This window comes from Hypanus sabinus, chromosome 13 (assembly GCF_030144855.1).
Source record: "Hypanus sabinus isolate sHypSab1 chromosome 13, sHypSab1.hap1, whole genome shotgun sequence".
In the NCBI taxonomy this organism is placed as follows: Eukaryota; Metazoa; Chordata; class Chondrichthyes; order Myliobatiformes; family Dasyatidae; genus Hypanus; species Hypanus sabinus.
In genome coordinates, this window is record NC_082718.1 from 38,251,319 (window position 1) to 38,273,263 (window position 21,945).

Genomic DNA, 21,945 nt, shown 5'->3' on the forward strand with positions numbered 1-21,945 from the left:
ACGAAGAACAGGACTACATACTGATAATTGGGTTCAGGATACATGGGCAATTAATGGCTAGTGGAAGCACAATGGGCCAAAGTGCCCGTTTCTGTGCGGTATGACTCTGTCTCTACATCAACCTGTCGACCGTGGAATACACTCCACACTAACACTTGTCAATGAGAGTGAATGAGAAGAATTGCCCAACATACAACAATATTGATGGTTGAATCTGGTACCAAACTGAAACCAGGCATGACTACAGCCAACTCAAACCTAACCTATTCTGGAAGACTTAAAGCAATAGAGCAACAGAACAATACAGCATGCATACAGGCACATCGAGGCCATGCTGGCCGTGGTACCACCTGACTATTCCCAATTTGGCGATGACTCAAATCCCAACATGTACCTATCCAAGTGCTTCCTAAATGACACTACTATTTCTATCTCAATCAATAACTCTGGCAGCTCGTTCTCACTCTGAAAAAGTTGTTCCTTAGATCACTTTAAATCGTTCCCTTCACCGTAAACCTATATACCCTAGATTTCGACGCCCCTATCCTGAGGTAAAGACAGTTACTGCCCATCTTACCTGTGCCTCTCATAATTTTAAACACTTTTTCAAGGCCCCTCCTCTCCCCCACACCTCATTCTCCTAAGTTCTAAGGAATAGAAACCTAGCTGACTAACCTTTTCCCTATAACTCAAACCCTCTAATACTGGCAACCTGCTTCTAAATATTTTTTTACTCACTTTCTAGTTTAACCATGTCGTTTCTGCAATAGAGCCAAAACCATACATGGTATCCAAGTGCACCCTGCTCAATATGTACAACTGTAACACAAGGCCACAACTCCTATTCTCAAGGACCTGGCTGATGAAGGCCAGTGTGATAACTACCCTGTCTACCTGTGGTGTCGCTTTCAATGAAGTATGCACTTCACTCTTAGGTCTCCCGTTCTATTACACACCTGAGTGGCCCACCATTCATAGTACAAAGCCTAAGGTGGTTTAACTTTCCAATTTCGCTCACAAAGGAGATGTAAGATGGTGCCAAGGTAACAACCTCTCCCTCAATGTCCAAAAAACAAAAGAGCTGATCGTGGATAAACAGAAGGAACGGAGATAGGCTTGCCCCTATCAACATCAATAGGACTGCAGCTGAAAGGATGAGTGGTTACAAACTCCTTGGTAGATATGTTACTGAAGATCTCACAGGATGTGTGGCAAAAAAAAACAGCGTACCTTCCCCCTCAGGAAACCGAAGAAGATTGGCATGAGCCTCCAAATCCTCAAGACCTTCTGTAGGGACACCATTGAGAGCATCCTGACTGGCTGTACCACCGCCTGGTATGGGAACTGCACCATCCTTGATCGCTGGGCAGGGGGTGCGGGGGTGGTACAGACAGCCCAGCGAATCTGTGGACATGAACTTCCCTCCACTGAGGGCATTTACAGCAGCAGGTATGTAAAGAGGGCCTGGATGATCATCAGAGTCACCAGTCACCCCAGCCACAAACTGTTTCAGTTGCTTCTGTCTGGTAAACACTACCGCAGCATTAAAGCCAGGACCCATGGGCTACAGGACGACTTCTTTTTACAAGCCATTAGACTAATAAATTCACGTCTGGTCATCTTGATGGAGCCATAACACAAAGATTGTTACGCCCTTACTTTGTGGATGAAGGTAAAATTTAAATAAATAAGTACAATTTTCAAATGTGTGCTTGGCTGGGTATAGCTTTATCAATACCTGGCTCAAGCATTGCCAAGAATCCAATTCCAGCGTGGACTTTCGGTCAGAATCAGAATCAAGTTTATTATCTCCAACACATCATGAAATTTGAAATGTATTAACCTTGCAGCAGTAGTACAATGCAACACATGAAAAATATAGAAAAAATACTAAATTACAGTAAGTAAGTAGTACAAAACCAAAAATAAATGTAAAAAAGTAGTGTTCAAGGGTTCAAAGTCCATTCATAAATCAGATGGCGGAGGGGAAGAACCTGATCCTGAATTACTGAGTGTGTGCCTTCAGGCTTCTGTACCTCCTGATGGAAGCAACAAGAAGAGGGCATCTCCTAGGTGAGGCTGGGGGGTGTGGGGGATGCTCCTTAATGATGGATGCTGCCTTCCTGAGGTATCATTCTTTGAAGACATCTTGGATACTATAGAAGCTAGTACTCAAGATGGATTTGACTAATTTTTCTGTAGTTTCTGTTGATCCTGTGCAGTAAGACCCTTCATAGCAGACAGTGATGTAGCCAGTCAGAATGCTCTCCACGGTACATCTGTAGAAGTTTGAGTGTTTTCAGTGCCAAAACAAATCTCATCAAACTCCTCATGAAACATAGCCACTGTCATGCCTTCTTTATAGCTGCATTGATATGTTGGGACCAGGTTAGGTCCTCAGAGAAATTGACGTCCAGGAACTTGAAATAGCTTACTCTCTCCAGTTCCGATCCCTCTGAGAATTGCCTTGTTCTACCCTTTCTGAAGTCTCCAACCAGCTCTTTGCTCACACTAATGTTGAGTGCAAGGATGTTGCTATGACAACACTCAACTAGCTGCTATATCTTGTTCTTGTAACCCCTCTCATCACCATCTGAGATTCTACCAACAATGGTTGTGTCATCAACAAATTTATAGATGGGATTTGAGCTATGCCTAGCCCCAGTCATGGGTGTAGAGAGAGTAGAGCAGTGGGCTAAGCACACATCTTTGTCATGTGCCAGAGCTGATTGTCAGCGAGGTTGAGATGTTGTTTCCAAACTGCACAGACTGTGGTTTTCCTGTTTGGAAGTTAAGGATCCCGTTGCAGAGTGCAAGGATCTGTAGCTTTTCGATCAGGACTGCAGGAATGATGGTATTAAATGCTGAGCTGTACAGGTAGTCTCCGAGTTAACAACGTTCGACTTCCGGACAACTCGTACTTACGAACCGAGGAAAGAGAACACCATCCGCCATTTAAAATCTTTGCCGTTGACATTGTGTAACTTTGTATTTGGCTTAAATTTTTCTTAGCACGATTCACCCTGACCCTACCCCCCCCCCCCCCGCCCCGTTCTGGTCAGCTGGTGGCGGAGTGAGATCAGCACTGGGCTCGAGAACAGATGTTCCCGAGTTTGATCCAGTGACAGACCACTCCCGTGCCTGGTTGATGTTGATTCAGTGACTCCCATACCATCCTTGCTGGGTTGATGTTGAGCTCACAACTCGACCTCGTAAAAAAAACACAGCCACTTCCAGTTTAAATTCCCACGCAGAATATTGTGGAGGATCAAATACAGTACCCAAACCCAGCACAGCCCCCACTTGTCCCATTTAACCTGTCTCAGCGCGGTGGACTTTCGAACCCGGGGAAGTCAGAGCCGTGGTCCTTAGGACCCAGCGGATCTTGGGATCCAGCGGGGGTCGGGACCCGCCGCCTGCAGTGTTTCTGTTCTGTTGATGGGAAGGGATCACAATTGAAAATAAAGTGGAAATAATAAAGCGTTTGGAAAGAGGTAAAACGCCATCGGTCATTGGAAAGGTGTTAGGCTACAGTCGGTCAACAATCAGAACAATTTTAAAGGATAAAGTGAGAATAATGGAGCATGTGAAAGGCCCTGCCTGGATAAAGCTGCAATTATTACTAAGCAACTCAATGGTTTAATTATTGGAATACATATGTTTCTTAAGTGTTTTATATGCATAGAAAGGTAAAATATATACTATATACTAAGACAAACGTTTGGCTAACTGATGCTAAATAATACCAGATGTATTTGTTCTGACTTACATACAAATCCAACTTAAAGACAGACTCAGGAACGGAACTCGTACATAACCCAGGGACTGCCTGTAGTCAATAAACAGTATCCTGACATGGGAAATTGTCAAGGTAATCCAAGACTATGTGGAGAGCTTTTGAGATTGTGTCTGCTGTTGACCTATTGTGGTGACAGGCAAACTGCAGAGTGTCCAGGATCTTACTGAGATAGGAGTTGACCCTAGCCGTGACCAACCTCTCAAAGAATTTCATCACTTAGACGTCAGTGCGACTGGACAAGAGTTGTTAAAGTAAGTTGCACTGCTGTTCTTGGGCACTGGTATAATTGTTGCCCTTTTGAAGCAGGAGGGGACTTCCAACTGCAGCAATAAGAGATTGAAAATGTCTTTGAATATCCCTGCCAGTTAGTTGGTACAGGTTTTCAGAACCTTACCAGGTACTCAGTCGGAGCCTGTAGCTTTGCAAGGGCTATCCTGAAAGATAGCCTGACATCGGCCTCTGAGACAGAGATCACAGGGTCACCAGATGCTGCAGGGATTGTCACAGCTATAGTTTTTATTCTCCCTTTCAAAGCAAGCATAAAAGGTGTCGAGCTCATTTGGAAGTGAAGCATCACTGTCATCCATGATGCTGGGTTTTGCTTTGTAGGATGTAATATCCTATAAACCCTGCCAGAGCTGACGTGCACCAACATCACCTCTAACCTCTCATGGAATGGTTTCTTAGCTATTGAAACAGCCCTCCACAAGTCATACCTGGTTTTCTTGTGCAGACCCAGGTCACCAGACCTAAATGCCACAGATTTAGCCGACAGACTACAAACCTCCTGGTTCATGCACGGATTTCAGTTTGGGAATGCACAGTAAGAATCCATAAGCACACACTCAGCCACACAGGTTATACTGATGTCAGTAACAATTGCAGCCTGCTGATCCAGATTCTAAGATGAATCCCTGAATACAGTCCAGTCCACCAATTCAAAACAGTCCTGTAAGCGCTCCTGTGTTTCCTTTGTCCTTACTTTCTTGGTCCTCACTACTGGTGCTGCAGACTTCAGTCTCTGCCTATACTCGGGGAGTAGAAACACAGCCAGGTGATCAGACTTTCCAAAGTGTGGGCATGGAATAGCACGGTAGGCACTCATGATCTCAGTGTAACAGTGGTTCAGTGTGTTGTCTCCTCTGGTACTACAAGTGATTTGTTGATAATTATTTAGTGACTTTATCAAGCTGCCTTTATCAAAATCCCCCAAAATGATGGGGAAGGCATCAGGAGGATTTGTTTCATGCCTGTTGTGTGTGCCTGCCTATTTTCCTATTAGGTCCGCATCCTGGCTTATTCCGATACCCATTTATATATCTCCTAAACATAGCTACAGTGTCTGATTTTCCACGACCTTCTTTGCTAGCAAATTCTGGATATTATAGCACATAGCTACTGGGTCCAGTACTTCAGGAGTCCAGTAGCTACCTCGCTAAGAGTCATACAACACAATATTGGGTTCTTTGGCTAACTAAATCCTTGTCAACCCTTTTGTGTTAATTCCATTTCTCCATATGAGGTCCACATCCTGGCCTATTCAAATGCCAGTCTAAGCATCTCCTAATCATCGTGACTGTGTCTGATTATTCACTACCTCCTGTGGCAGCACATTCCAAATAACAACTACTATCTCTCTTTAAAAAAACAAACCCAATTCCGTCAGAACCCCTTTTAAAACCCATCCTCTCACCTTAAACTTGCACCCTCTTGTTTTTCTGACCCTAGCCCTTTACAAGTACATAAAACATTCAGCATGCGAGCAGCTCTTTATTATTCTCCTTATTTTCAAAACAAACTCATTGGCTCTCCATCTCTTAGTTGTCTAGAATCTGAGTTGGATCTCCTACTTCATTCAGAGACAACTTTTCCCAGAGTCACTCCTCAGCCACTTCAAGACCGGTGATGACTTGACCCATAAAGCCATTCCACTGCATCTGTGTTCTGATTGTACTTCCAGCATCCAATCTTCTCCAACTATTTTATTACAGGATGAAGTATGTATGCATAAATGACAGTACTTCATTTACTTTGCTTCAAAACGATGAAATCTCTGGGGGCCATCTTCATTTACAACAGCTCCCAAACTGGGGTCCATGGACTCCTCGGCTAATGGTAAGGCTCCAGGGCATATCCTGAATTGAAACAGTCTGGAAACTGTCAGCACAGCCTAATCCAATCCAAGCACACAATCTAATACGTTTGTTTCAATGGTCAGCGTTGAATGGAAGATTCTACAAAAAGTAGTGGGTACAGCCCAATCCATCACAGGGAAAACCCTCTGCATGACTGGGCAGATCTACAAGGAATGCTGTCACAGGAAAGCAATATCCATCACCAAGGGCCCCCACCATCCAAGCAACACCCTCTTCTCCCTGCTGTCACCGGGAAGGAGATACAAGAGCCTCAGGACTCACACCACCAGTTTCAGGAGCAGTTATTACCCGTCAACCATCAGGCTCTTGAATCAGGAGTAGATAACTTCAGTTGCCCCAACACTGAAACGATTCCACAACCTATGGACTCACTTTCAAGGACTCTACAACTCATTTTGTCAGTATTATTTATTAATTACTATTTTATTGTATTTACATAATTCATTGTCTTTGATAGATTCATTGTTCGTCAGTCTTTGTTTTGTGTGTTGTTTCTTATTTTATTGTGTTTAGTTGTATTTTCTGTGAATGCCCAGAAGTAAATTAATCTCAGGATAGTATATGGTGCCTTATATGTACGTTTATAATAACCTTTACTTTTAACATTATGGTGAGATCCTGTTAGACTCAGGTTGGGTAGCAGAATGCATCTCAGGCTTATTTATCCCGACTCACCTCTATTATATTGTGTAGCACAAACAGTCATGGTACCCGAGGCAAATTCTGAATGGATTTTCTCAATTAAACATTGGACTTCCATGAAGCAGAACTGTATTGCTCCATAATCTGCCAGCTGATGATCTGAGATAATCCCCACTCTAGTATTAGCATCAAGGCAGGTGTTGAATCCCTCGTTCAATGAGGAGTGTGAAACTGCCTGCTGTGAGCACCACACATACAGTTAGAAAGTGCAGAACTCAACTATTTAAGCAGTATACAAAGTATGGAATTTAGCAATTCCGCAAACAAGGTTCTGTGAGGCTGCCACATCCAGTGGAAAATGATGACAGATAATTGGCCAATTAATAGGCATCGCCATCCTCAATGATAGGAGAACTTAGCAAGGCTGTAGAAAAGTAAAGAAGGGCTGACACATGTGGAACTACCTTCATCCAGAAATACCAAGTGATGGTACCCTGTCCTCCTCCCAAGGGCTCCACCACATCAGAATTCATTGTATCCTCCTATCAAGGACTTGTTAAGAACACTGGTTACAGTGACACTTGCAGGGATTTACAACATGCTGGGTCTATTGCTAAGAATTTGTGCTCAAAAATTTATCTCACTTCTACCTCTGCCATTCCAGCTCAGGTAGAATATTGGCATCTAAGTGGCAATATAAAGAATTGTCTGGGTATATCCTGCTCAGAAAAATCCACAGAACTCCAGTCTGACCAAGTACAACTGTAAGGGAAATGGCCCGATCAGTTTACTGGGTTAAAGGCACAGTACTCTACCAGTGAGGATTGCAGGAACCACAATGCAGACGGGATCTGATGTGCAGATTGAAAAGCAAGGTTTACCTTCTTTGAGCCAAGATGGGCAAAGAAAAAACAGGCAATCAGTCCAACTCAAAAATGCAGTAATCCAAACAAAAGTTCAGTAATGCAAGATCTTGATGCACAAATAAGATCCAGAAATGACAGGCAGTAAGCAGACATCATAAAACAATGCTTAAAAAAATAATACCAGAGGCTCTTGCTATTTTACAAGATCACATTTTCAGACTGAGCAAAGTAAGGTACAGGAAGCAGGGTTTAAATACACTAGTGTTAATTGGGAGCATGTGCAGTCAATGATCAATAACAAGAGAGTCCAATCAGTTCTGAAAAATCCATTTGGGAACCACGTTTGCCCCTGCTGGCCAACCCCAGGATAGACCGGAGTCCCAACAGCAACCCCTCAATCTATTCTCAGACATTTGAGAAATGATTGAGGATGTCAAGGGCAATAACACGTGATATTTACTCACCAATTCACCAATGCACAGCTTGGGTTCCATTATGGCCACTTCACTCCTGACCTCATCACAGCCTTGGTCTAAACATAGAGAAAAGAAATGAATTCCAGTGGTGAAGCAAGAGTTACAGCCTTGGCATCAAGGCAAGGATTGACCAAGAGTACTTCAAGGAATCCTAGAAAAATTAAAGCCCATAATGTCAAGTATTATACCAGCTGGAATAATACTTTTTGCAATGGAAGCTAATTCCATAGTGGAAGCCATTCAGTTCAGGTCCAGGATGTTCCTCAGGCAGTGTCCTGGCCCATACATCTTGAAGTGCCCACAGTTGAGGATGTCTCGCCTAGAGGTGCTCAATGCCATTTGCAGCTCCTTGGATATTGAAGCCATCTATTGCCATTATGCAGAAAGACAGACAATATTCAGTCAGGGTTTGAACTTGCCAGGTAACATTCCATTCTAAATGTGCCAAGCAAAGAACGTCTCAAAAAGGAGAACATCTAACCACATAGCCTTCAGATTCAAAGGCATTATTACTCTTAAATCTCGTTCCATCAGCATCCGGTGGGGTAACAATGACCAGAATCTTAACTGGCCCAATCACATAAGCACTATTGCTAAAAAGCAGGTCAGAAGTATTTTCAAGAAAGAGGCTCACCATCCTCAGGAATAATGGAATATACACTCTTCTTTTGTAGAATCCCGAAGTCTTACAGAACAGAATCTGGATCTGGCCTTTTGAGCCACTAACCATCAAGCAACTACTTACAGTAATCCTAGCCTAATCCCATTTTATTCCACAAATTTTTCTCATCAACTCTTCCCAAATTTTACTACACATTTATTCACCATGTGCAGTTTATCGTGGCCAATTTACCTGCAAACCCTTACATGTTTGGCCCTCAAGTGGAAACCACAGTACCTGCAGGAAAACCATTGAGAACATGCAACCTCTGGACAGAGGTCAGGCCCTGATTCACTGGATTTCCCTGCGTATACTGCAGCTCCCATACATGTGCAAATCCAATAACACACATAAGCTTTGATAGCATCCAGGCAAAAGTACCTTGTTCTTTTGAAAGCCAATGTGCACCACTTTAAAGATACAGTTTTTTTCACTTGCCCATTTGGATGTAGTACAGAATGTTTGCAGGAGACACTCCGGCCCAGTCCTTCACAGGTAAACCCTACCCACCACTGAGTACATCCACACAAAACGTTGTTTCAGGAAAGCCATCATCAGGGGCCCCCACCACCGAGGATATGCTCTTGTCTCACTGCTGCCTCCAGGAAGAAGGTACAGATGCCCCAGGACTTGCACTATCAGGTTCAGGAACAGCTATTAGCCCTCAACCATTAGGCTCTTGAACTAATGGGCATAACTTCACTTGTCTCATCATTGAAATGTTTCCACAACCAATAGACTTACTTTTAATGACTCTTTATTTCATGTTCTCGATATTTATTGCTTATTTATTATCATTATTCTTTCATTCTTGTTGTATTTGCATAGTTTGTTGTCTTGCACACTGGTTAAGTGCCCAAGTTGTTGCAGTCTTCCACTGATTCTATTATAGTTGTTATTGTAGAATAGATTTACTGAGTATCCCCACATGAAAATTAATCTCTGGGTTGTATAGTTTACTTTGAACATTGAGCAACTTATCACAATTTGTTTCAATGACAACGCATAAACCTGTAAAACCATTTAGAAACATGGACAAACAGCACCAGGATTTTCCTAGCAAATAACATGTACTTGGAAACATATTCTATTATTCAGTTTTTGCTGGATCAGAGCAGAGGAACTCCCACCAACAGCATAATAGAAGCTCTTTCAATACTGTTACGTACCTAAAAGACAAGCTCACTACGAGCTTTACAGGGGGAGCTAGGGATTTGGATACTTAATGACCTTGCCCAGCTAAAGTCCACATTCAGTGAAAAATCATCCCTGTGAAGTTAAACAAATAGAAATATACAGATATAATTTGATTAAAAAATACTTTGCTGAAATTTAATTTCAATGATTTACTCAACAGAGTTCATGGTAACTTTTAAATGCAGCTTCTGTCTACTTAGAATGTAACCAGCTTAGCCCACAGATGTAACAATCTGAGTTTTTGGCTCACAAAAATATTGTATCTAACAATGCAATAGAATATATCATTGTTGAAAATTTCTTAATGAACAAATTAGCTTGCTCATGCAGTGGAGGATATCTCAAGCAAGAAAATGCTACACTGGCTGGCTGTATGCTGGTGGTATCAGATTGTCAATCCTTCAAAATATCTCCATAAAGGTGGTCAACAAACTTTCTCATGTATAACATGAGGCAAGAGACATAAAACTCCAAGGTATTTCAACAGGACTCTACATGTTACATTAGTAAATTAAAATTAAATAAATGAATGGAGTTTCTCATAAGCAATCCTTCCATATAGTTAATGTCTAAGTCTTTTTTTAAATTTTCTTACTTATTGAAATACAGCACAAAATAGGCCCTTCCAGGCATGCCACCCAGCAACCCAATATGTCAGGTCTCCGTAGGATGCTGTGTCCTAGCTGCCTAGATACATAAGCCAGAGCAGTACAATATGGAGAGCAAGCTGTTGCTCATGTAGCAAGCTCCCCTTCTCCATGCATCGAAGCAACAGCAAAGACCAATACAGTTTGGCACCAGTAGCACCACACGAGTTGTCAGTCAGCGTTGAACTCAGTGTAGGTCTGTCTTAGGGACTTCAGCTCCAGACATGTTCCTCAGGGTTTATCCCGAAAGCCTTCCCCATGAATGGGTATAGCCTTCAAGGCAGTGGAGGTTTGAGGACGGAGTTTTCCTTCTCCTAGATGAGCTTCCAACTGCAGCTGAAGAGCCCTACTTGCCAAGGGCAACTGGTTTTAAGGCACCAGTAACCCGCATCTGCTCCTTCTCCTCTCAGTAGGAACAATTCCACCAACCCCAATGTAATCTTAGCCTAATCACTGGACAAATTACACTGACCAATTAACCTACCAACTGGTAGGTCTTTGGACAGTGGGAGGAAACCGAAGCACCTGGAGGAATCCTGCACAGTTGTCGGGAGAACGTACAAACTCCTTACAGACAGCAGCAGGAATTCACTTTCTCATCCATGCACTGTTTTGTTTAGGGAATACGACAATAAGAATACTATCAACTTGGAAGCACAGCTATTTCTAATGTAATACTTTGCATTGTAAAAATATTATTCAGAGAGAAGGGAAGTTATAAATATTTTATAGGGAATGCATCTGGCCCATTGAACTCTATTGTTTTTTTCTCTCTCTGTCCTGCTTCAATGCACAAACTGTAAAAGGACATTCATGTACAGACTAATTGGTAGCTAACCTTCCTAAACCTCAGTGATTTCACTTCTAAATGAGTTGGGGTGGGAAATTAGCAAGTGCAAAGGAAAAGCTGTTACGGAGCTGCATCTGAATAAAAGGTGTAATTACCCTGACATTCTGCACAGTAATGGAGCTAGAAGAATTTATTGAAGACTGAAGCTTATCGAGGGATGTGACTTTCTTAATAGAGTTTACTTATGCACAACGGAACTTGACATACTGCACTATTAGTAAAAAGTGTCTCCAGCACACTGTGCCTGGCTGCATTAAGAAGCTAATTTGTCTTCACCTGTGAAATTGTCCAGGTGGCCTCGGTGCCTATTGAATTAGATTGAATACATTGTTCCCTGGATTACCAGCATCCAGTGCTCCCAAATCATAGGAGAGCTTCCAGCAGTTTTAATTAACTAGACAATGTGAGTTAGCACAATTTCTTGCATCAACATTTCTTATTTCAGAAATGCAATGGACTGCTGCATTGAGAAGCACAATCTGCGTGATTTGAGCACAGTTCTTAAATAACCAGGTAGTGATTATCTTTAACTCCTAACAGATAGTAAACCTATATTTACCTGATATTTATCAGGAAAAGAATAAGTATTGCACTGCAAGCAAATTTCTTTAATTTCATAAAAACAGACTTTATACTGCACTGATAAATCGTCAGCAATGATTGGATAGAAGCCAGATTTAAACTTGATCCCCTGGAAATGGACACACAGAGTCTTCACGAAAGTCATCATTTCTAAAACCTAAACACTAAAGAAAAGCTTTGGTAATCTATGAAGAATGAGTATTGATTAGTGAACATACAGGCAATTAATTAATGTAATGGTATTTTTTTAAAGATCACTTATTAAAGTTTTGAGAATTTTGTACAAGTTACATTATCACAATGCCATCCAAACTTACTTGTTTTTGCATCCAGTCATATGTGTAGCTACTTGATTTCAACCATAAGTTACTTTCTATGACATTGATTTCCAGACAAGGCAAGCTACCAGTTGTCTAATCAGAAGATGGATTGTTCACATAGTCCTAAATGGGCAAAGTCAGATTTTTAAACAGTGACTGTAACTTCTAGATCAGTGGTTCCCAAAACTGCAGTCCACAGGACCCCTCTATTAATTGTAGGGGTCCATGGCATAAAAAAGGTTGGGAACCCCTGTTCTAGATTATTGTTCAAAAGAAAATATTTTCTTATAATTCTTTCAGATCGTAGATGTCTCATCCAAGCCCCACCTCAACACAGCAGATACAAGCCTAATCTACCCAAAATTTCCTCTACTCATTCCAGAAGTTCATCTGCTAAGCCTTCTTGAACTGATTCCAATATGCTAACATCCTTCCCTAAATAAGGAAATTAGAACTGTGCTATATACAATACCTCAAAAGTGGTCTCAATAATTTTTGATGTAACCAAAGCAAAGCTTTCCACTATATTTTTTGCTCAGTTCCAAGTAAACAATCATATTTTGTAAAACTCATTTCAAACCACTTACTGAATTTGCATACTAACTGTTGTGAATTATACACCTAAACACCAAGATCCCTCTGTGTCTCAAGATTCTGTCAACATCTAGATAAAATGCTTAATTTTTATTTTTTTCCTGCCAAAATGGACAATTTCACATTATGCTCCAATTGCCTACTCAATTAGACTTACTTGTATCTTATTTATTGCTCCCATTTCCTCTTAACAGTTTTCTCTTCCAACCTTTCTAAATCACATCAGCAAACTTGGCAAGAATAACTTTGGTGTCAACAACCAATAATATGAATTATATGAATTGTTTAAAGTGAAGACTTAGCACCAACTCCAATGGCACGTGACTCATACTTACAAACCAGAAATTTGCAAGCACTTTAAGTCTATACTTTGCTTCCTGTTAGTCAGTCATTCTTCTATTCACACTGACATCCTACCTCTGTACCATGAGTCTCTACAATAAAACCATAGAAGCAGGATTAGGCCATTCAGCCCATCAAGCTTGCTCCACCATTTCATCATGGCTGATAATTTCCCTCTCAACCCCATTCTCCTGCCTTCTCCCCATTACCTTTCATACCATGACTAATCAAGAACCTACTAACCTCTGCCTTAAATGCACCCAGTGACCTAGCCTCCACTGCTGCCTGAGGCAATAAATTCCACAAAAGCAACTCCTCCTCATCTCCATTCTAAATAGTTGTCCCTCTGTCTGAGGCTGTGCCCTACGGTCCAAAACTTCCCCACCATAGGAAACATCCTCTCCATCTAGGCTTTCAACTCTCAATAGGTTTCAATGAGATCCCCACTCATTCTAAATTCCAGCAAGTAAAGGCCCAGAGCCATCAATCGCTGCTCATACGAAAAGCCTTTCATTGCTGGGATCATTCTCGTGAACCTCCTCTGAACCCTCTCCAATGTCAGCGCATCCTTTCTTAAATAAGGGGCCCAGAAATGCTCACAATACTCCAAGTGAGGCCTCGCCAGCGTCTTATAAAGCCTCAACATTACATCCTTGCTCCTTGCTTTTATGTTCTAAATAACTTTCAATGAGGCAGCGTATTCAAAGAAAGAGTTTCACAACGTGATCCTTGCTGAATCAAATCGAATAAATCAGCATCATGTGTATCCAGGCCAGACCAAACCAAGCAAGAATGAAATTCTGATTGATTCACTGAGTTGCTGCATTAACCTTTGTTGTAATGTACAGTTCATGTTCACAACAAGGAACTATTCACAGATTATTCCATTTATCATTTGCAGAACAAAGAAGTTTTCCAGTGCAGAATCCATTGCCTATTACTCTCATGGGGTGCAATTTATTCCCAGTGTGGGTTTCAGGTTTGAAATATGTACTTCATTTGAAATTGCAAGGCCAATTTTCCTCTATATGTCGGTCAAATACTTCTGATAAAACTGGAGCAATGTAAAAATTCAAGATTTTAGATTATTTACTGCCATTTCCAGTACTGTATAGAAGTATAAAGGAAAATTAAATAATTGTTACTCTGGATCCAGTGCAGCAGAAAACACAATAAGATAAAGAAGTCAATAATAATTTAAAAAACACAAACTACAAATACATAAGATAGCATTGATTTTATGTCTATAAAGTGGCACTAGGCAGAGAGTGTCTGTACTTGAGGTGACTGGCAAGAAATGATAAAGTAATGATGGCAGTGGGGAGGGATGTGTTAGTGGGTGGAGCTGTTGCTTAGGCTTACTGGTTGGGAAAGGTTTTGAGTCTGATAGTACTGGCATGGATGCTACATAGCCTCCTTCCTGATGGGAGTGAGACAAACAGTCCGTGAGTAGGGTGGATGGGATCCTTCATGATGCTACTAGCCTTCTTCTGGCCCCTTTCTGTATGTATGTCCGTGATAGTAGGTAGACTACTGCTGGAAATGGATAGTAGGTAGACTACTACTGCTTTTACTACGCATTGTAGGGCCCTCCTGTCCCCTGCAATGCAATTTCCATACAGGCTGTGATGTAGCATCTTAGGATGCTCTCTACTGTGCATCTGTAGAATGATGTGAATTTAGATGTGCATAATCCAGCTCTCTTCAGTCTTCTCAGAAAGAAGAGGCAGTGGTGAGCTTTTCCTGATTGTGTTGAATGCGTTCCGGGACCATGGGCAGTTGAGTTAGATGTGAACCCCTTGGAGTTTGAAATTGCTTCCAGTTTTCACTGCCATGCTGCTGATGTAAAGAGGGGTGCACGTTCTGAAGTCCATCCCAGAAAGCACACCTTTGCATTCAGTCAGGGCTTCTGGTTGGGCTCTGGGATGACCACTCAAAAGTTACCAACACTTACTGGTGTATCCGATGACAGATGAAGCATATTCTTTAAGGTTTGTGACTTTTCCGTTTGTGGCTTGTTTCAACAATATTTACTAGGCCTCTGTTCCCATTATGATCAATACTACACTTAAGCTTCTTTATTTTCTATGAGTTCTGCCTTTTAAAGATGCTATAACAATGTAATTCTCAATCAAATGAAAAATTTGACACTGATTAATGAAAACCTTAGATTTTCAGAAGGCCTTTGATGAGCTGTGGTACATGTGGCTATTTAACAAAGATAAGAACCCACAGTGTTACAGGACAAATACTAGTATTGGTAGAAGATTGGCTGACTGGCAGGATCATAGAGTGGGAATAAAGGGAGCCTTTCCAGGTTTGCTGCCAGTGACCAGTGTTGTTTTGAAGATGTTAGTATTGGGACTGCTTCTTTTCATGTTATAACGTCAATGATTTGAATGATGGAATTGATGGTTTTATGGCCAGATTTGAGGAAGATACAAAGGTGGAGGGGCAGAGAGTTCTGAGGAAGCAGGGTGTCTTCAGAAGGATTTAGACAAGTTGGGAGAATGAGCAAAGATGGAATATAGTGTAGGTAAGTGCATGGTCATGCACTTTGGTAGAAGGAATAAAGGTGTGAACTATTTTCTAAACAGGGAGAAAATTCAAAATCTGTGGTGCAAAGGGACAATAGACAATAGACAGTAGGTGCAGGAGTAGGCCATTCGGCCCTTCTAGCCAGCACCGCCATTCACTGTGATCATGGCTGATCATACACAATCAGTATCCCGTTCCTGCCCTCTCCTCATATTCCTTGACCCCGCTATCTATAAGAGCTCTATCTAACTCTCTCTTGAATGCATCCAGAGACTTGGACTCCACTGCCTTTTGGGGCGGAGCATTCCACATATCCAGCACTCTCTGGGTGAAAAAGTTTTTCCGCATCTCAGTTCTAAATGGCCTACCCCTTATTCTTAAACTGTGGCCTCTAGTTCTGGACTCACCCATCAGCGGGAACTTGCTTCCTGCCTCCAGCGTGTCCAATCCCTTAATAATCTTTTATGTTTCAATCAGATCCCCTCTCACCCTTCTAAATTCCAGTGTATACAAGCCCAGTCGCTCCAATCTTTCAACATATGGCAGTCCCGCCATTCCCAGAATCAACCTCGTGAACCTACGCTGTGCTCCCTCAATAGCAAGAATGTCCTTCCTCAAATTTGGAGACCAAAACTGCACACAATACTCCAGGTGGGGTCTCACCAGGGCCCTGTACAGCTGTAGAAGGACCTCTTTACTCCTATACTCAATTCCACTCGTCATAAAGGCCAGCATGCCATTAGCTTTCTTCACTGCCTGCTGTACCTGCATGCTTACTTTCATTGACTGATGTACAAGAACACCTAGATCTCGTTGTACTTCCCCTTTTCCTAACTTGACTCCATTCAGATAGTAATCTGCCTTCCTGTTCTTGCCACCAAAGTGGATAACCTCACATTTATCCACATTAATCTGCATCTGCCATACATTTGCCCACTCACCCAACCTGTCCAAGTCACCCTGCATTCTCATAACATCCTCCTGACATTTCACACTACCACCCAGCTTTGTGTCATCAGAAAATTTGCTAATGTTACTTTTAATCCCTTCATCTAAATCATTAATGTATATTGTAAACAGCTGCAGTCCCAGCACCGAACCCTGTGGTACCCCACTGGTCACAGCCTGCCATTCTGAAAGGGACCCGTTAATCGCTACTCTTTATTTCCTGTCAGCCAGCCAATTTTCAATCCATGTCAGTACTCTGCCTCCAATACCATGTGCCCTAATTTTGCCCACTAATCTCCTATGTTGGACTTTATCAAAAGCTTTCTGCAAGTCCAGGTACACTACATCCACTGGCTCTCCCTTGTCCATTTTCATAGCTACATCCTCAAAAAACTCCAGAAGATTAGTCAAGCATGATTTTCCCTTCATGAATCCATGCTGACTCAGACTGATCCTTCTACTGCTATCCAAATTTGTCGTAATTTCCTCTTTTATAATTGACTCCAGCATCTTTACTACCATTGACGTCAGGCTAACTGGTCTATAATTCCCTATTTTCTCTCTCCCTCCTTTCTTGAAAAGTGGAACAACATTAGCCACCCTCCAATCAGTAGGAACTGTTCCTGAATCTATAGAACTTAGGAAAATGATTACCAAAGCATCCACGATTTCCAGAACCACTTCTTTAAGTACCCTGGGATGCAGACCATCAGGTCCCGGGGACTTATCAGCCTTCAGACTCAACAGTCTATCCAACACCGTTTCTTGCCTAATATAAATTTCCTTCAGTTCATCCTTTACCCTTCAGAAATGATGGATGTAGTACTTAGGTGTAGGATGGGTGTAGGACTTTGGAGTCCTTGTGGAGGATTCCCAATGGTCAGTGATAAGGAAGGCAAATTCTAGCATTCTGTCTGTGAAGGTTCTCAGACATCCAGGTCATTGTATATCAAACAATAGTCAATATATCAAACAAGTCAAGGCAACAAGACTTGCTGTGTTTTCTAGAAGACATTTTGCCAACCATTCACAGTCATAGAGGTAATGAGAGGGTCATTAGTCTTATCTTTGCATGAAAGGAGGTGTGAATTGTTGTGGAGACACCAGGGTAGAGTTGAGCTGATCAACATTATAACTAAAGACAAGGAGAGAAAGTATTCGAGAGGAGACTTGAACACTTGCAGCTACCTCACTGGGCCTTGAGACAGCAACTAAAACCAGTAGGGACATCAACCCAACAGACAGTGGTAAGGAGCAAAGCAGATGGGAAAACACAGTCATCCCATATGTAGTTGGAGTTTCAGAGAAACTCAGAAGAATTTTCAACAAAAACCAAATCCCTGTGTTTTTTAAACTTACAAACACAGTCAGACAGAAACTTGCCCACCCCAAGGATACTACACCCAAACATAAATACAGCAATATTTCTATATGCTATCCAATGCAATGAGAACTGCACAGAACTGTATACTGGCATGACAAAACAACCACTTTACAAATGAATGGCCCAACACAGGAGGGAGAACACATCAGGTCAATACCTGGCTGTATATGTATACCTGAAGGACAAGGTACTCTTTTGATGACAACAAAGTGCATATTTTACACAGAGAGGACAGGTGGTTTGAAAGAGGGGTTAAAGAAGTCATCTTTGTCAGACTGGAAAACCCTTCCCTGAACAGAGGTGGTGGGGTATGACACCACCTATCAGATACTTACAATGTAGTCCTAACATATCTACCCTGGTGTGTCCACAACAGTTCATATAAAGTTAAGATGAATGGTGAAATGTCTTCTATAACACAACAAGTCCTGTTGCCTTGATTTACTATTGCTTGATAATGTTAGCATTCATTCCAAGAGAACTAAAATATAAGAGCAAAGATATATGCTGAAGCTTTCTAGGGTATTGGACAGACCACACTTGGGAGTATTGTGAGCAGCTTTAGTCTCATTATCTAAGAAAAGATGTGCTGGTGTTTGAGAAGGTCCAGAGGAAGTTCACGAGAATGATTCCCAGTATGAAAGGTTTTGTTATTAATTACATTTTTCCATGATGACTTCAAGTTTATTAATGATATTATATCTTTCAAATTTCTGGGTGTCAATTTTATATGTTACAGTAACTATCACAATCATGTGATTAAAAAGTAAGTTACACAATAATTAATACATTTTCATACACATATTATTAACCTAATTCTAACAGTTGGGTGCATTTATTAATTTTTATGTTGATTTTCTACAGGTATCTGTAATACCGTGAAGCTACTGCTCAGCTTCATACCGACAACTTGCTGAAAAAAAAATGGAACAAGAGTTTGTAATTTACTTTTGATTTTTGAATACTTTATTTTTCACATCAGCAGTTCATTGATAGAGAATCTGAGAGACGTTCTATAAACAGGAACTTGCTAAGTATCAACTGGAATATAAGACACATTCTGGTTTTTGCATTGTCCTAATTATTACATTGCCTCAGCTGCCAATTTACTGTGAGATAATGAGCTATGTGTTGACAGCGGACATAAGAGCAGATCTGATCTTAACTTTTACGGTATCAATAACATCTGCTTTTGTTTCTATCAACAAGGCAAAGAATATGAACATTTCAGGAACTCTGTGTCTGGTAACCCTGAGCCAGTGAGTGGCTCAAGCTGATTATATAAAAACAGTGCCCTGGCTCTTTATGAAATCACATCTCAAAGATCCAAAGTACATTTGTTATCAAAGTATGTATGCAGTACTCAACACTGAGATTCATCTTTCCACAGACAGCCACGAAACAAAGAACCTCCATGGAACCTGTTCAAAGAAACCATCAAATACCCAACGAGCAAAAAAAGAGAACAAATCATGCAAATACAAAAAAAAATGAGTGAAAAACACAGAATATAAAATCTCCAACTACAGAATAATTGAAGCAATTTAGTTCAGTTCAGTTAGGGCTGTGTCGTTCATTGACTGCTGAGCCAGTCTGCTCCGATCAAGCAATAAAACAAGGAGTAAACTTTTTAACTATTGAATTGAATTGGCTTTATTACATACATCCTTCATAGAAATGAGGAGTAAAAATCTCTGTCTAAATATAAATTGAGTGTAATTTATAATAAATAGTATGTTCAGCAGGACAGTCAATATAACATAGAAATACAATTGTATCAGCATGAATAAATCAGTCTGATGGCCTGGTGGAAGAAGCTGTCCCAGAGCCTGTTGGACCTGCTGCAGTACCGCTTCCCACTTGGTAGCAACTGGAACAGTTTGTGGTTGGGGTGACTCGGGTCCCCAATAGTCCTTTGGGCCCTTTTTACACTCCTGTCTGTCAGTACCTCCAGCGGAACTCTGTCTTTTTGTGTGTTTCCCCCTAGCTGTCAGTCTGTGGAGTTGTATTGCCATGTGCTCCTGTCCCAGCTCCTGTTCTACTCCGGCCCCTGTATTACTCTCTGTTTATTGCTCAGTGTATTTCAGACCTGTGTTTTCACCTGTCTGCTGTCGGATTGTGCCAGTGAATTTTCCTGAGCCTTTTCAGCACTCGTATCTGAACTCCGTCCATCTGAATATTGACTCTGCCTGTTTCCCGATTCTGATTTTCAGATTTCTCTGGAACTTTTGATCTCCGCCTGAACTTTGACGCTGACTGTGTTGCCTCTCTGGATTTGCTACTCAAGAAATATCACAGTGTGCACAGTACTTGGTCTGCGACTGGGTCCCTGCTCCAGCACCCTGATGCTTTGTAAATGTCCTGAATAATGGGAAGTTCACATCCACAGATGCGCTAGGCTGTCCACACCACTCTCTGCAATTGGTGGATGCAAAGCCAAGCGGCTAGAATTGCAGTGAATGGCAGAATAAAGTTATCTGCAAAGCGTATCATAGGGAGGATAAAATGCGATAGCATTTGACAAACTGGTTTAGTGAGGGATGGGAGCAATAATGAGTTGCAGGGAGAATTGATGCACCATCAATAACTCACTCTGAGACGTAAAGGCGAGATATCGGCTTTTATTGACTGGAAGAAGGAACCAGCAGTGAGTGACCACCATACTACATCCTGGAGACTGAGAGGCCGGGCCCAGGCTCTGATCGCCTTTATACAGGGGTCTGTGGGAGGAGCCACAGGAGCAGTCAGCAGGGGGCGTGTCCAGACAGGCACATGTAGTTCACCACAAGAATATAGAGAATATTTATAAAATAGCTAGTGGATGTCAGATGATATTTAAGTCTAGTACTGTGTAGAAAGAGGCCCCTTTTGGAGAATTCAAAGATCTTGGCCCTTTTTCTTAGGTTAAATTAATCTTGCTGGCTGAACAGAACATGAAACTGCCTTTTTGCAATTCTTCTAAAGTGGGGATTCCCAACCTGAGGCCATGGACCCCTTGCTTAATGGTATTAGTCCATGGGGATAAAGGATTAGAAACCACTGTTTTAAAGCCAGTGGGACAATGAAAGGTTAACATCAAGGATTCTGCAGTTGCTAGGAATCCAGAGCCCACACACTAAAAGCTGGAGGCATTCAACAGGTTACAAGGGGTCTCAGCCCAAAACATTGACTGTTTATTCCTCTCCACAGATGCCGTGTGACCTGCTGAGTTCCTTCAGCATTTGGTGTGGGAAGAATGATGGGAACTTGACAAAATAACAACAAGATCAACGCTGAAGTAGATGTGAACTGAAAGAGTGGCAAACTGCAGAAAGCACCTGAGAAATAAAAGTAAGCATCAGTCCCAACATGTGAATAACTTACAATGATCAGCTTGCAGGTGGAAAGAGAGCATTCAAAATGCTAATCTCCAAAAAACATAGCAACCTAATTTTGAGCTATAGAGTTTGAAACTGAACAGCTTGTATGCTCTCTGCACCTAGTTTACACTGACTCTCAGTAAGTATTGGTAATAATCTGCAGGGAATTTGTTCAAAAGCCATAATAATTAATTCCAATATCTTCAGAAGCAGTAAAAAGATCGGCTTATGCATCTCATCTGTCTGGCAAATCTGAATGAATTGTTACTTGAACCGAATTGGAGGTGGCCTGGAAAAGACCTGAGGTTAATCTATTTTAGACTGCTGGGTTTTTGCTTTTGTTAACAAGTATGATATGACAACATCAATGGCCTTATTTACTCAAATGGATATAGCTTACCAACTACATTTTAAGTGTGTGTAAGGTGATCGTATCCAAAAAGTTGACACTTTGAAGAGGCCAATGGTAAAAGGAGGATAGACATGCTGATCATGTCCTAACTTTTGGAGCTTACTGTAACACATAAATTTCCATCATCAGGGACTTCCACCACACAGGCCATGGTCTTTTCTCAGTGCTGCTA

At 41.5% G+C, this 21,945-nt stretch overlaps 1 protein-coding gene across 5 annotated transcripts in view; it reads right to left on the reverse strand.

Annotated features, from left to right (window-relative positions):
- tafa5a (TAFA chemokine like family member 5a) overlaps positions 1-21,945 on the reverse strand; it is a 773,862-nt gene that overhangs the window by 113,394 nt on the left and 638,523 nt on the right. The window contains exon 4 of one of the 5 annotated variants that reach the window (XM_059987458.1): positions 7,928-7,995. The exons of the other annotated variants lie outside the window; for them this stretch is intronic. Coding sequence (XP_059843441.1) covers positions 7,957-7,995 — 39 coding nt within the window. The 3' untranslated portion in view covers positions 7,928-7,956. The remainder of the gene's footprint in view (positions 1-7,927; positions 7,996-21,945) is intronic. 5 annotated transcript variants of the gene reach the window in all.